The sequence below is a fragment of the Odontomachus brunneus genome, unplaced genomic scaffold (genome assembly GCF_010583005.1).
Source record: "Odontomachus brunneus isolate Ranch 3 - 2012 unplaced genomic scaffold, Obru_v1 Obru_scaffold_141, whole genome shotgun sequence".
NCBI classification, from domain to species: Eukaryota; Metazoa; Arthropoda; class Insecta; order Hymenoptera; family Formicidae; genus Odontomachus; species Odontomachus brunneus.
The window spans coordinates 234,009-246,245 of NW_022639591.1; the positions used below are offsets into that span (position 1 = coordinate 234,009).

The 12,237-nt window shown below is 33.2% G+C and overlaps 1 protein-coding gene across 24 annotated transcripts in view; it reads left to right on the forward strand.

Moving 5' to 3' along the window:
* Positions 1 to 12,237, forward strand: part of LOC116850282 (pleckstrin homology domain-containing family G member 5) — a 734,731-nt gene that overhangs the window by 89,525 nt on the left and 632,969 nt on the right. For all 24 annotated transcript variants that reach the window (XM_032828362.1, XM_032828366.1, XM_032828360.1 and 21 more), the window contains one exon: positions 11,317 to 11,407. In XM_032828362.1, coding sequence (XP_032684253.1) covers positions 11,317 to 11,407 — 91 coding nt within the window. The remainder of the gene's footprint in view (positions 1 to 11,316; positions 11,408 to 12,237) is intronic.

A 12,237-nucleotide genomic window follows, 5' to 3' on the forward strand; every position in this document is an offset into this window, starting at 1 on the left:
ATATATATATATATATATATATATATATATATATATATTATACTAAGCTATACTACAATACTATATTAAATATGTATGAACATGACTATAGCTTTTCAGTAAGAGATACAAGTCGACACAAATATTATCCTATCTTTGTTACTCACTAAATATGGAACAAAGACAGAGTGATGTTTGTGTAGACTTGTGTCTCTTGCTGGAAAGCAACCTATATCATTACTCCCAGATAGCCAAACCTGCGCGAACAGATTTTGCGTAGAGTCTGTCAACAGTGTCCGTAGACAGAATGGCAACAGATTGCACGCAGAATTTGTTCTGACGACAGATTGGTGACAGACTGCGCGCAGAGCCTATTGACAGACTCTGACGGCAGATTGCGCGCTGATTCTGTTTCCTAAATAGGCTATTTAATTTTATCAAGGGCTACGCTATGTACGCTATTAAATGGGGCAGTTTCACACACACACACACACACACACACATACACACACACACACACCATGTAAAACTTTGAGAGAAGTCAAGATAATTATATTGTGCAATAATTGTACACATATAATTGTACACATATAACAATAAAAAACAATATTTACTTTTTAAAATTGTATTACACATTTCTGATAAAAAGCAACAATAATAGAGAAATAACGAATATAAGTATAGAATAGTACAACGATTAAATGGACATTTAAAGACGTATATATGCACAGAAATAACGATTTGGTTGAATCAAATAAACGTTTCTTTGGAATAGTCCAAACAAATTTTTCGATTGATAAAACAAAATTTTGTTTAAAGGAATAAAAATATTTATTTCCAGCTTAGTTCCAAAGAAATATTTTTGGTTGTGTCAACCAAATAATTCGTTTGGACTATTCCAAAGAAACATTTATTTGAATCAATAAATCGTTTTCTCTGTGTGCCATTCCTGGTAAAAATTGTTCTCATAATTTTTCATATAATTTCTCATATTATTATTTTTTTAAATGCTATTATGTCATTAAATCTGTACGATTTAACCGTTATGCAATAATTACTGAAGGCAGCAGCACCGAATAATATTGGTCTCGCTATATAAATAACTTTTACAGAATTTTTGTGGTGGTTTATTTGAAAATATATCATGCTTCGATTTTGATAAAACTTAATACAATCTGAATTGGACTATTGACCAAATTAATTTGCACATGTAAAAGTACAGTATTTTATTAGCATGATGGAAAAATGTCATTATCTGCTGTTTTATTGCAGTAATTTTCTATACAGTCCTTGGTAGAAAATTAATTTCGAATTATCATGCCGGTCTCTTTTATATTATTTATATGCTAAACGGTTTTGTCTATATTTTGCGGTTTAAAAGGCGAACAAACTCTAAGATTTTTCTTCCTTAAAATCTAAATAGGCAATATAAAGCACTTTTTATCAAGTGAGGAATTGACGTAGTGCCTAAGGCGACGGACGATTATTCAAAAGATGTCTTCGGTTCAAGTTCGAATCTCACTAGAGAAAATCTTAAAAATTATGAAAAAATAATATAGAAAAACTTTTTTTTCATTGTATTTTACGAGTATTTATGAGAAAGTGCTTATTCTATGAGTAATTATAAAAAATTATGAGAAAATTTTCTACCAAAAATTTAATTGAAGAACCTACGAAACGACAGGATCTGCCCGCAATCTGCCGTCAGAGTCTGGAGGCAGGTTCTGCGCACAATCTGCCGCCTATCTGTCGTCAGAGTTTGTTCGCAGACCCTGTCAACCTGTCTGACGGCAGATTGGGAACGCAGATGTCTATGGATCTGTTGACAGATCCTGCTCGAATTCGACAGATTCTGTCGCCAGTCTGACGTCAGTCTGCGCGCAGATTGCTTACTGGGCTATTATATTAAATAAGTAACTTAATTATTTTTAATGAAAATAATTCAGTATAACAGTTTCAGTATTCTCATCATTATCTAAACTTGTTTCTTTATTAAAACTATTCTCCTTGTTTACATCTTCTTTTTCCTTATCATCAATAACAATTTCTACTTCCTTTTCTTGTGCACTTAATCAGATTTTTTAATGTTTTCTAAAATTTTGGAAACATAATTACTATCTGTAATAATATTAGATATTATTACAGATAATTAGATATTATTAAATTTTCAAGTTTTTCATAATATTCTCCCAAGTAGCAGACTCACGTCAAAATAACGTCAAAAACTAGTCATAACTGGTCGATTGATTAAATAATGACGTCTTTTTTGTGACGTCTTAATGTCGTTTCTGTACAACGTCTTAATGACGTATTATTGACGTTTAAAAACATCATTAAAACGTCATTAAGTCGTCTTAAAATGTCGTCATCGGTCTGATATTAGACCGTCATTTTGACGACATTTTTAGTTATTCCTTGGTCATTTTTGGTCATGAACTGACCAGATTTGGATGTCATTTTGACGTGAGTCTGCTACCTCGGCTTAAACATTCCTGTATTTTCGTTCTCATTTTGTTTAATAATGTAGCTTACCTAATAATGCTTGTTCGTAATCTTGTGAAGATAAAAACATTTCATATGATTTATTGTCGATTGCGTCAATTATCGTATATTTTACTAATGTTATTTTTCACACTTCATATCGCGTAAAAAACAGACGCCATATGCATTACTGAACCTGCACTACCTCGAAATAATGTGCGGAATTAGCCGGAAGACAACAATTCCCTAGGACCTATTTTCGTGAAAAAGGTAGTACGTTTTGCTCTCTGCATACTGAAAATGATTTCGGAACGCGAAAACAGTACTGTCAGCATTGTCAGCACATTTCGGAACGCAGTCTATATTACTGAGTTGCGAGCGCTCCTTCCTCAACCATTCAGCGTGTGTTTTTCCTTAATATTTTAAAATCAATTTCTCGGTTATTATTGAGAATATCGCAAAACGATATGGGACTTTTGTGTTCATTTCAATCCACTCTACGTCCTCACGAGAGATTGTGAAAATGATCTGGGACATCTTGTATAATTAGCTCTCATATCTAACGGAAACATCTAATATATACAAGGAGTCCCATTTTAATTTATTATCTCTTTTATTTTTGCATGGTAGAGTCAAATAAAAAATATGTTCAGACAAAAGTTGAGTTCAATACTAAAAGTTTGATGTTCAGTACTAAGGAGATCACCTGATGATGATCTTTATTTGTACTTTATATATACTTTATTTATACTAAAACTACATATTCATTTTAAAACTTTAAAGTTGCTAAAATCACCGAAAGTTTTTATTCTTCTAATCTGAGAACTTGTTAGCCTAACATAACTTAACCTAACTTTAATTTAGAAGAATCTGAAGTTGATGTACCTTAGGTTAGGTTAGATTAAATTAGATATTAGCGCATTAGTGTTGCCCAATCTGCGAAAGTTGTGCAATCGGATGTGCACATTATTTGGCCCTGAGAAGACCCGAGTTTGTTTTACATTTTTGGAAATTTTGTGTACATCTTATAATAAATATTTAGAAGCACGCCCATAATTTTCAATGCATAAACGTAATCGTCGAGAAAACTTTTTATACATTTTTTCAAACGCATCCATTGTTATGTTCTTCAAAACTTCATGAACACGTTTTTCCATTTCATGTATATTCTATACATTAGTTAGTACAGTTGCATAAACTTTTTCTTCTACATAACCCCATATAAAATGTCAACTCAGGTCAAATCAGGGGACTTTGGAGGCTATTTGTGAATCCGACTATTTGTACCGATAGATCAATATAGATCCTTTGATCTGACCCTATTCTGCGATAACAATAGGGGTGATAGATTAAAATGGGATACCTCCTCCCTGTATATATATTTTTTTTTTATTTAAATTTTAATGATTTAAGTATAAAATTTTAATTTAATTTAATTTTCACAGTATATAATCTTTAGATTACTCGTAAATAATATCTATAAAAATTTGATTAATATTTAAGAAGGACCATTGAGAAGAAAATATGATGTTTGATTAAAATGAATTAAAGATTGACTTGTAGCTATGTAACCTCTACGCCGCGAAAAGCACGGTTGTTTTCCAATCTCGTATTCTCGGATATCCGTAGCCATGTATTGCATCGTATTGTAACGCAAACCAGAGATCTGGTAAGGGAGGCGTATCTGACGAGATCTCAGGATTCTAAGGGAACTATTGTTCTCGCACAGGAATCCAAACACCTGAATCGCGGCTTTAGGTATAATCAGATCTGAATCTTGCATGAAACTGGCTAAGCATTTAACCCATTTGCATCCGTACCGGAGCGTCTACATTTACCATGATAAAATCGCTGTGCACACAGCTCGCCGCACCGTCGACCTATACACACACAAATACACAGAGTCTCATCGACAATGACTTGCAAATTATCTAGCCGCCAGGCTAGTCTCTGGAAATTCAACAATCGCAGATGAGGCGAACACGCCACGTTTATGATCGACGTGCGGGAACATGTCAAAAATTCCATTACTATTCCATTATCGAATCCTGACGTAGATATATCCGCGGTATAACTAATCCACATATTCGAGAAACGAACTCACGTGAATTTGCGAAGTTAGGTAGAAGTGAACGGGTATAAATAAACACATATGATAATTTTATTGATTATTAAATATACACATTTCAATATAATTTTCATTTTTTATTGTTTTATGTCTTATATCTCCTACTTTTGCTTTTGCTTCCGCGCATAAATACATAACTTACTCGAGCGCGAAAGGAATTATGTACAATTATACAAAAAATACTTTATATAAGTTATATAAAGTGTCCCGAAATAACCTTCGAAGCTCTCGTAGAGGTATAGTCGTAGAGGCATGAATTAAGATGAATATGAAAGTCCTATACCATTTTGCGATATTTGCAATAATTATTGAGAATTAAAGAAGATTTATAAATGATCATGTGAAATATAGTAAATAAGATGCAGTAGCAACAGTTGACGTTGTGTGCTTGTACATTAGGTCAAACTGAACAAAAAGTCCTCCACTTTTTTCCTAGTAACTTCGTACATTTCTAGTTATTAATTAGGTAACATTAATATATTATTGAGAGCGACAATCCGTTAATCTTCTTTAATTAATCTTCTATAATTAGCTTCCACGAGAACTTCGATGTTATTCTGGGATACCTTGTATTCCTGATGAATTTTGTATCTAAATGCATATATAAAGTCCCTGAGGATATGGCCTTGCTAAGGTTTGAAAAATTCTCCACTTATTTTACCGAATTTTAAAAATTCGCTTCAGAAAAAATATTTTCGTCTATCCAAAAAAATTGTAGATTTATCGTACATAATTGATTTAATGATCTCTTTCGTTTTAAAGGAATTTTATGGCGATTATGTTTTTCGCGTCAAGGGAGAAATCCCTTAAGGATTGGAGCGCAAAAATCGAATTTGCCTGAATGTAAGAGCGCATAATTAGTGCATAATTCCTACCTTTTTGTTTGTTTGTTTTGCTGAATAAGTAATTATTTATAAGTGGAGGGCTAACTGGCAGTCCGCCTAGCTTCCCATTAAAAAAAAATTTATTTTATTGTAACTAAAAGAGCGCATAAATAACATTATTATATATTGTCTCCATTTATTTTGCATTAAGTGGAGAGGCCAGCTAGACTGACGTCTTTAAAAAAATATTATTTTTTTTATGTTAATTTACATTTACGCATTTTAGACAAAATCAAATTCTTATTTTCTTTATGTTAATTCTTATTTTCTTTATGTTAATTTACATTTACGTATTTTAGACAAAATCAAATTCTTTTTTGGTAAGTTTCACATATTCCTTATAAACACAGGTTGGTAATATGGCTAAGAGTGGCCATATTAGCAACATGTGTTATTTCATAAAAATGTTCTTAACATTGTATTACTGGTTAAAGTAAACTAAATTTCGATATCGTTATTAAAATCAGCATAGAGAACTGCATATTTGCGCTCTCGCAAAGCTTCAGAATGATCACATTACAGGGTGATCTGGGACATTCTATATGTATGTATGTATGTATAATATGTATATATGTATGTGTATATATCTTTCTATCTACACGGAGAAATTTTTATAGTACAATATTTTTATAGTATATTATTTATAATACAATAGTAGTCCGGGAATAGATTGTCTGTTTCGAACGGCCAGTTCGTTTAGAAAATCGGTTAAAAGTCGCCGTGACACGAAGCGCTGTCTTTGTCGCCAATTCCTCGTTACTTAGCGGCCTCTTCGCGTGTCGTAGGGAACAGACGTGAAGTGTCTCCCCATTGATTATCACTGTCGCAGTGACAACAAATATTTTTAGCAAGATTGCCGTAAAAAAAATAAAAATTCGGAAAAGTTCAAATTGTAAATAATTACCTTTGTAGATTTGTCTAAGAAAGTAGCATAATACGAATAGAGGATAATTCAGTTTAGGCCCCTCACCTTCGGTTATGAAATCTGTCACACTAACGATGTGCTTGTCCCTAGCTGCGTGACTGGGAGGCTATACTACCAGACCCGTAGGGGGGAGGGGGGGGAGGGAAGGAGAGCCAATCTTTTATGTGAGAAATTCTTACTTTTTACAAAATATATCTTTTTTCATAACATTTCTAAGCTATAATATAAATTTGATATGTACAGTGTGAACAAATAGTGTGAATGTAAATTTATTTAAAGATTTTTGGCATTAAACGTTGTTGTCGATGGAAATCCATTTAAGGACATTCATTTAACATCGTTTGGAGTATTTTTGCCAAAATTTATGACAATCGGGCATGGGTGGTTTTCGAAAGTTCACCCCTAAATCTATATCTATATAATTATATATATACACACACATATATTTCCTCCCAGTGTGAGAATTAATTATTATAAGTATAAAATACATTTTCTGCGATGGAAAAATTTATTAACTAAAATTAAATAAATAAATATACACACATATTTGTGTGTAGGTGCATGCGTATAATACTTACATATACACACACATACACATATAATAAAACGTCATTTTTTGTTTCCGTCAGCAAATATTTCTCGCTTAATAAATATTTATAAATAAATAAATATTTCTCACAAATATATAACGTTAAATTCAAATAGCTGATAAACCAAACTTTAACAACAACAACATCTCAACTTTCTCTATTTTAACTATCTTATCTTACCAGGGTTTACAACTTACAAGGAACCTCGCTGTTCCACTCCGATTCGGATGCCTCTTTGATATGTTATAAAGTATGGAAAAATAAGATATATGTAATTTTTTTATCGGCGAGAAAACATGTCTAGGGAGTAAAATCATGTTCTGAAGTTGGAGGTGTAGTCGATTTATTTTATAATCTCCTATAGAAACCGTTGTCCGATTTGAATTAAGCAAACGTCAAAATATTTTTGTTAATAAGAGTTGCAAGATATATTTCATATGAGATTTTTTTAATTGTATAGTAAACCATCCGCATCAAACATTAAAACTTTTTTTAAAAATCACAATATAATCACGCAATAATAATTTTGCATAAAATATATCTTGCAACTTTTATTAAATAAAAATTTTTGATGTTTGTTTCACATTCAAATCGGACAAGGGTTTCTATATGAAATTATAAAATAAGTCGATTATACTCCTAATTTTGAGGCTTAATTTCACCCCCTAAACATATTTTTCCGCCGATAAAAAATTTGTGTATTTTATTTTTTCGTATTCTATAATATATCGAAAGGATATTCGAATTAGAGTGGGACCTTTCTTTATTAGTCACATTTTCCTTCTACTAAATCTTTTATTATATGCGTATTAATATGCTGTAAATCCTTGAGTTGAGAGCTACTTGCTTGTCAATTTATCTAATTCGGAGATTAAGAAAAAACAGCTAAATGAAAAATTGCTTTTATAGTATAAATAATTGGAATACAAGTTTTTTGTAAAAACCGCACAATTATACTCGGCATGTAAAACTTTAAGACATCTAAAAATTTATTCATATTTGCAAAGTTACGTAATAATCTGTAAATAGTGAATAAAATGAACCGGAATACCGCTAATCGCAAAATGAAAACCCCTCTTAAGTTATTTTGCGATCTAAATCGGAAAATTAATAATTCCGTATATCTAAAGAAGCAGTAAGTAATTTTTGTGTTCTAAAAAGTGTTGCGGCTCTTTGTCCTTTATGGTAGTCGGCTAAAAAATTTGTGAACGTAATGAAAAACTTCTGTTTCTCTTTCGCCATCGTTTCTGACGCTGCTGCAACCTTCTGCAAATTCTTCTTGCTTACGCAGCAAACTTCCGCACGCAGAAAACTCATGCCGTTTGCACGTCGAGAATTATGACGGTGTTGGTTGTTGAATGGTTCGAAAGTTTAAAAAGTTTCTCTTGCAACTTCACCTTTCTTCCTCTTTCTCTCTCTCTCTCTCTCTCTCTCTCTCTCTCTCTCTCTCTCTCTCTCTCTTTTCCCTTGTTCTTTTTCTCCTCGCTCCTTGCCTCCTCCTTTCTCTTTCTCTTTTGCTATTTTGCCTTGTACACGCCACTTCGGTTTTATCTGCACACGATCTCATCCCACGCAGATTTATATTTCTCCCTTATGCACTTGAGTGAGTGCTTCTCATTAATGTGATATACGACACGCTCGTCACAGCGCGTAAATTGCACAGAGTATGGTTTCCGCGGGCTATGGGTGGTGTGTGTGCATGTACATGTGCGTGAGCGCACACAGCATCTAGATTTTAAGTTAGATTTAGTCCAATCATGTTAATATGTAATATGTCTATACTGTTCCGTTTCTTTAAATTGCCAGTAATGAATGATAATTAATAATGCTAGTAACGAATAATTTAATGTAATATGTAGTCACGTATATTTTTGACGTTATGGAATCAAAATCACAAAAAGATCTCTGTTACTCGCACAAGAGCGACGATATATTGTAAACAAAAAATATAGCACTGTATATAACATACACTGTATATAACATACACTGAGGAAAAAAGCGGTTGAATTGACAAAATCGACGACGACCGGCCATTAAAAAATGTCGGATCTATTCAACAAAATACATATTAGTGCAACAATAAGTTATGTTAATATTACTATAACAATACAGATTTAGTGATTTCAATGCAATTTATTGTTGTACTAACCATTGATGCCATTTGTAGGTCCAAACAGCATGCTCTAGCGTGTGGAGTGGACACGCACATAAATACACTGTAAAAATAGGCATGTTATCAGGTATGTTAAAACAATACACACTCCACTAATTTGGTGTATTATGTGTTTAAACAACACAGCTGCGGTTGTAGATGTATTGAAACGACACACGAAGTGCACTGATCTACACACGAGTTCTGTGTTGCAGTGGATAACACACTTCATGTATGTTAAAACCGCAACACGGTAAATTGAATGCATATAATGTGTGTAAAAATAATGCAGGAATCGCGGAATAACACATTTAAAAAAAACAACACATTACTAGAGTTACACACTTACAGGAATGAAACCAAAGCAGTACTCAAAACGAATAAATAAGAAAATATGTGGATAATATTAATGATGTGATGAATGCAGTTGTCACTGACAAATATTTTTACATTTAGTCTGCAGAAAGTATTGGCTAATAAAATAGTAAAATTTATTATTTATTGTTATATTATTATTATTACATTATTATATTATTATTATTATATTATTTATTATTTATCATATTTTTATTATCTAAGCAGTTTATGTAATATCTACGATGTTATATGGGAAAGAAAATGTCGTGAGCATAAAACGTTAGATAGCCTCAGTGGTTTAGTGCAGCGCCCCGCAAGCGAAAGACCCAGGTTCGAGTCCCAGTATAGCTTTAGCAGCAACCAGCAAAACCGCGCTTTGGGTATATTTTTCTCTCTCCGTATCGAAAAGAAGACGCAGGTCCGACGACCGCCACGGCCGTTTTCCATCACTACCTTTAATATGTCCTAATACAATACATACATAAGTCGTACACATATATGCATTCAGCTAGCACAACACGAATCATACGTGTTTACAGAACACATTTTTCATGTGTTATACCTACACGTTTCTTGCAAATCTACAAATTTTTTTGGGTGTTGCATATTTATACACCTACAAGCGTGTCAAAAACGACTACACAGATTATACACGTAAAATGTGTTAATGTAACACACTTGTTTTTACAGTGTAAACGACCGTGTACGTGTGCGCCATAGACTTACATAGATAGACCGGCTTCTGCCGTAGGAGATGGCAACATTTACGGTGCAAACATAGCCATATGGGTAGATCTGTCTTTTTCTTTTAGTTGCTTGGGAGGGACTAGTAGCGAATTAAATACACACATTGGCCATCAATAGATGACGACGTACGTGTAATAACGTGTAATAACGTGTAATAGTATGCATATGGAAAAATAAATATATATTAATTAATTTAGGGTAACTATTATCTTATTACAATAGACTACTTACTTCACAAAATTTCTCCTTTACAATAAAAGTGCTTTCTTCCCCTTATTCTATGCATTCTCTTCATTTGATACTCTCATTTAGTTTCATTCCCGCTATTCCTACTTTAGAGTAGGACAGATCTACCCGGAAGGCTATGTTTGTACCGTAGATGTCACCACATTGCCTCTTACGGCAGGGGCCGGTCTATTTATAGAAGTCTATGGTGTGTGCGCGCCGTATAAGTACACGGATCTACAAATGGCATTACTGGTACTAACGCGTATGGTTGAAGAGATACAATATTTCTTTGATAGCCGGTGATTATCGATTTTGTCGATCTAACTGCTTTCTTTCTAAGTGTAATATATAGGAAGAAGAGGATTTCTAACAGATTTTCAGTTATTATAATTTACGAGCGGTACAATCGCTGTTGTATTGAAGGACAAATTGTGTTCGCGACGAACGTTCGTTGGGCACAGTATAAAAACGATATCGATCTCGTGACCGAGACAGATACCGAATAAGAAGTAAGCTAACTTTCACTCTTTCCCTTCCACTTCTCGATGACTATACTAGATTCTGTTTTTTGACCGACGCAAATCTCAGCCTTGGACACATGAAAAAGGACGCGAAAAGGCTTTCGGTATATCGTGTGAATCTTTCATCGATCAAATCAGAAGCTTACTCGCAACGATTCCTCCCTTATTCTCGTTGCCTCCCGAGGTTTTTCCTTTTGCCCTTTTCGTCGTCAGTAGAGATTGCCTGTCGATAGCAACTAGCACGCGAGTTCGCACGTCTCTACTTTTTTCCGCGCTCTCTTAAATCAAATTTATGACAAGACGCCTCTGTCTTTTGTGTTACAGACTACGAGTCCTAGACGAAGAGTGAACACCGTCTCACACCTGGCGTCGGCGCCTTATGGACGACACAGCGACTACTATCACTCCAATATAGGTAATTATACGATTTTATACAATCTTTGATTGTTCCTATATTCGATTTCAAAATAGTTTAAATATTTTTTTACGGTACAGTTTAGAACGCAACTGATGATCCAATGAGGAAACTTAAAGGAACTGTCTATCTCGAACGTTCAAAAAAATGTTGAGAGAAAAAAGACTCCTGGTCTAAATAAGTTGAAGTTAAACATATATGTTTATATAATTATGTAACATAGTTATATAATTACAAGATATTTGCAAATATATCCCATATTCATCTCCATAACGTTCGTGGGAACGTAGAACAAATTAAGGGGGGAAATAGGTTTAGAGGCCTGAATTTTCATGTTTTTTTGCGATTTTTTTTGGGTGGATTTTTTTTTTTTTTATTTATTCCAACTATTAGATCATATTGTACATGTTTTCAAGTATATATTCAAATTTTTTCAAGTCTGTTTCTTATAAAATAGCGTCGTTATAAGCCGTAACCCGTGAACGTCCGCCGCATGAACATGTCGCTTGTGTGACGCCTACAGGTCGTAATTTCCATCTAAAATCAAAAAATCAAAAATATTTACGTTTATTATAAGTTTCTCTTCTATATGAACCTCAAATTAGATAAAAAAATCGAAAATTGAAGAAATTTCGCAAGTCTGAAAAAAAGCCATCGATTTTCACCGTTTTTATTTCACTTATCTGTCCTTAAAAATGCATTTAAAATTCATTTTTTATGCCAATTGGAGGTTCATATAGAAGCCAATTGAATAACGAACAATAATCAATTCGGTTTTTTAAGATTGGTTCATTATTTTTTGAGCTACATGTCACACAAACTGAAAAAAA